A 4,341-nucleotide genomic window follows, 5' to 3' on the forward strand; every position below is an offset into this window, starting at 1 on the left:
AAAAACCCCAATCCACCCTTTTTCTCATCATCTGGGCTTGTGTAAGCTGTTTGTACATATGTGTTTCCATACAATACCTCTTGAGCAAAAAATTAGTTATTTATTCAATATGGAATTCAGGAAAGCTAGTCAACTGTTACAAGGATCATAGGTCTAGGCTCCTTCCCTAACTGAAAAACAGAAGAACTATTTACATAATAAACCAAGGATATCAAACGAGATGAAGATAATGGAAAATCATCTTATAAATTATGTTAGCAAAGTTGCTGCAAAAGAAAAAACTTAAAATTTTAAATATGAAATACTACTTAAAGCAGGATCTCAAACAGGATGCTAAATATTAAACAGTGAAATTAAACAATCATTATTTTCCTTTATATTAGGATGCTGTTCTCTGCTATGCAAAAAAATGGCTATCAAAACAGGTAAATGAATCAACAGAATCACAGCATAATGTAATGGTGTAGTATTAGTCCCCAGAAACATACCATATTCACAGGACTGCTGTAAATCAGAGATTATTCGAAGGATGTTATTCATCAAATTTGATCTTTGCTCATTTTCTAAAATGCTGCCAGTTGATGGGTATGCTGAATCAATGTATGTTAAATCTGACAAATAGATACCTGAAAGAAAATGAGATAAATCAGTGTTTTTACTTATAGCTTGGAGAGGATGAGAAAATGAAGAAGAGAGAAAAAAAAACAAACAAAACAAAACCTTGTTTATAGCTATACTTTAATATATGCTGTATTCAGGACTGTTGTTATTTAATAACACCACAGTCTTGTTAAAACATAACCACTGAGGCCTAGATTTGCATGCATTTGGGTCAGACATGTAAACAGTATGTTTTTGTGAATGACCTCTTATGATGCCATTTTGTTTTTATGTATTTATATTTTAAAGTTTTTTATCATCTATTTATCATCTCTACACCCGACGTGGGGCTCAAACTCATGACCCTAAGATCAAGAGTTGCATGCTCTACCAACTGAGCCAGCCAGGCATCCTGATTAGCCTTCTGTTTCCATGGCATTAGACATGAAGTGTTTGTATACGGTCTTGTTTTGAAGATTGACAGTTGGATTTCTGAAACAGTGCATGTAACTACAAACTGAAGCTAACTCTTCCTCCTGCACCTTGATCCCGCTGCCCCATTTCTCTTTATGAACAGAAATAACATAACTTCCAAAATAATTTGGTCCTATCAGTTCTAGATATTCAAGGCCACTTATTTAAAAATATCTCCTGAGAGTTTATTATGCACATGTAAAGTATGTAAGACAACTACAGTTAAAGAGAAAAATATACTTTCTTTTTACCTCATTACTCTATATTCACAAACTCTCAGGAAAACCACAACTGATGTACCACATACTCTGCCTGCCAAAAAAGCCCTATGTTTTCTTTTTCTCATGCTATTTCTTTCATCTTGACTGTTTCTGAGACTCATCTCTGCCTATCTCGATTATATTTTATATCCAGGTCAGTGTCAACTGTTCTTTAGTTTTCTCATAGATTCCAAGAAAGGAATTTAGAAACCATTTAGTCTAACCTCCTCTTTATTTATAGACAAAGAATCTTAGGTCCACAGATATGAAAGGATTGTTTTAATGCCATGTGAACTATTAGTAACAGAGCTGGAACTCAGGGTATACAACAAGTATACACTCAGTTTCTCTACTACATGTTGTTAAAAATTCATACAACATCTATAATACCATTCACTTGGTAATTTTTTATGACTTTATAATCTATTAAGTCATCTATCATAAACAGTTCCTTTTCTTTAGAGACTCTCAACTTCTTTGTAATGACTTCAAATATCTTTAGCTTAGCTTCTTTCCTTTCCTTCAATCTCAGAGGAAGAAAAGTCCCTTTTTCCTTTCCAAATCTACATTGTGACTTTGAATGTAATCGCAATGGTCTTTGCAGTTGTTGCCTCCACTGTCACTCACCAACCCCCCGCCCCCCATGGGCTCCTTTCCCAGAGCAAATGTATATACTTATACACTGCCTCTCTCAAAAGAAACAAAATCAAGGTGACCCTTCCTTCAAATCTGATACCTCCTCCAGATAGGAACCTCGTTCCTCTCCCTATAATAAACACCTTGAAAGAGATACACAGACTAGTCCACATAACTTATTTTATTCTTCATCTCTTTGGAATGAAATATTTGACACATAGAAAAGTTTACATGTGTAAAGAAATTGAGACTTTGAAATAGGCAAAAAAGATTATAGGTGTCCTGTCTCCAGCTATCCTTCTGGAGCATTTGCAACTCTGTAGGTTGCTGAAAAGTAGTAATAATACAAATTCTTGTCCATAAATATGCCAATGACTTATGTTCAGTAAATGTAACTAACACTCTATAGATGTTGACCAATTTTGCAACTATGTGTAAATTAATTTCAGTATTCTGTAGTGTTTATACAGTATGTGTGGGACTTTGAATTCTCCCTTGAAATGGTTGCAATATCTTCCTAGCTCCCTTATAAATTTAATGATTATAAAACCTTGACATGTATTCATTTTGTATTTGTGAGAACCATGATAAAACCTTGACATGTATTCATTTTGTATTTGTGTGAAAACTATGATTTTACCATTTAAAAAAGTATACTTTACCCCATATAATATTGGTTGTTACCAAACAATATAATAAATGCTTGTGAATGACCAGGCAGGTTAAGAAGTACAACATCACCAGTGCTGTTCGTTCCCTGCAGCATCTCCCTGCCTCCTGTCCAGAGGTAACCAACCACTATTCTAAAACTTAAGATTATGTCCTCCCTTTTTTCCCCAAGATGTATGTCTGTATCCCTGCACATTATTTACTTTTGCTTATTTTTAAGCTTTAAAAAATAACACTAAAAAAAATAACATTTTATGCATGTGTGATTAAGTTCAGTGATAACACTGGTAAAGTTAGAACATGTACACAATAAGTAATTTACAGATGTTTCCTAAATTTTTAAAAATATGGCCTTCTGTGATTGCTGTGTCTCACCAGTTTATTTCTAGGAGTTATTTGTGTTGTTAAATGCAGCTATAATTCCTTGAATTGAGAATAAATTGACATTTAACTATGTCGCAATTCACTTACTCATTTGATAGACTTTTAAGTTACTTTTTCCCTCCCTCCATGTTGACATTCTTGTAAATATCTCCTGGAACACATGTACAAGAATTTCCCTAGTATATAGATATCTATATACATATGGCATTTATATAGTATTTTAATGTTCAGCTTTACATTGTTTTTTAAAGCTTTATCAATTCATACTGCCACTGACAGTAAGTTTCCACTGATCCACAATTGATATTATCAGTCTTCCTAACTTTTGCCAATCTTGAGGGTATAAAATAATCATCTCATTGAGTTTCAATTTTCATTTCCTTGGTTGGTAATGAGGTTATGCATTTATATTTATATATATTTATATTTATATTTATATGAAAGGCCTTTTATCCATTTTTTTTTCCCTCTGGGTTGTCTTTTTCTTATTGATTTCTAAGTTCTTAATATATTGTAGAAACTAATCCATTTGGCAGTTAAATTTTATCCACTTTTCAACTTGTTGAATAATCTGAAATCTGTATCTTGCTGCTGAAATTTATACAAGCAAAGGTATAAGGGACTTGCTCATTATAACAACTCCCTTGGTCTCCTCCTGCTGCTTATTAGTGTCTCAGCAGGTTTTTTTGTTTGTTTGTTCCTTTGTTCCTTGGGGCTTTACTGGCTTTACTGGCTTGAACCTTCCTAGCTTCCCACACCCATCCATTCTCCTTTTTCCTCATGTTCTCTAGAAGTTGGTGTTCCCCATGGTTCCGTCATTAATCTCATTCTTCATGTACTTTTTCTGGATTATCTTACTTCTGTAGCCTCAACTATCACCTAATTGCTGATGACTTTCCACATTTCTCTCTAGAACTGAACTCCTTTCATTTTCAATTTAACCAAACGAATCATTATTTGTTCAGAAACACCTGACATCCCAACTTCCTACCTTGGTTAGTGATATTACTAATTGTTAAAGTTAGAAAGTTTAAAACCACTCAAGTAAAAAAGCTCAGCAGAACCTTAATATCTCATATTTTTTTCCCAGATTAAGCTATTAGTGAATACAAGAGGATCACTAAATAGTGAATACAGAGGCTAAAAGCTGGCATTCCATCTGTCCCTAGTGTTTTCAAAATCAGGAAATATCATAGGAAATATCTAAGTAACACTCTCTTCCTAAGAAATGGGGAGATCTGGCAACAATGAGGTACAGTTGAGAAGGGTGTAGATCCCACTGTATCAACCTTAAGGATGCCAGTTTGTCCTCTTTTTC

General features: G+C 33.8%; 1 protein-coding gene across 8 annotated transcripts in view; it reads right to left on the reverse strand.

Moving 5' to 3' along the window:
- Positions 1–4,341, reverse strand: part of RALGPS2 (Ral GEF with PH domain and SH3 binding motif 2) — a 158,409-nt gene that overhangs the window by 39,577 nt on the left and 114,491 nt on the right. For all 8 annotated transcript variants that reach the window (XM_049112183.1, XM_049112182.1, XM_049112188.1 and 5 more), the window contains one exon: positions 489–626. In XM_049112183.1, the coding sequence (XP_048968140.1) occupies positions 489–626 (138 nt within the window). The remainder of the gene's footprint in view (positions 1–488; positions 627–4,341) is intronic.

The sequence above is a fragment of the Canis lupus genome, chromosome 7 (genome assembly GCF_003254725.2).
Source record: "Canis lupus dingo isolate Sandy chromosome 7, ASM325472v2, whole genome shotgun sequence".
Lineage (NCBI taxonomy): Eukaryota > Metazoa > Chordata > Mammalia > Carnivora > Canidae > Canis > Canis lupus.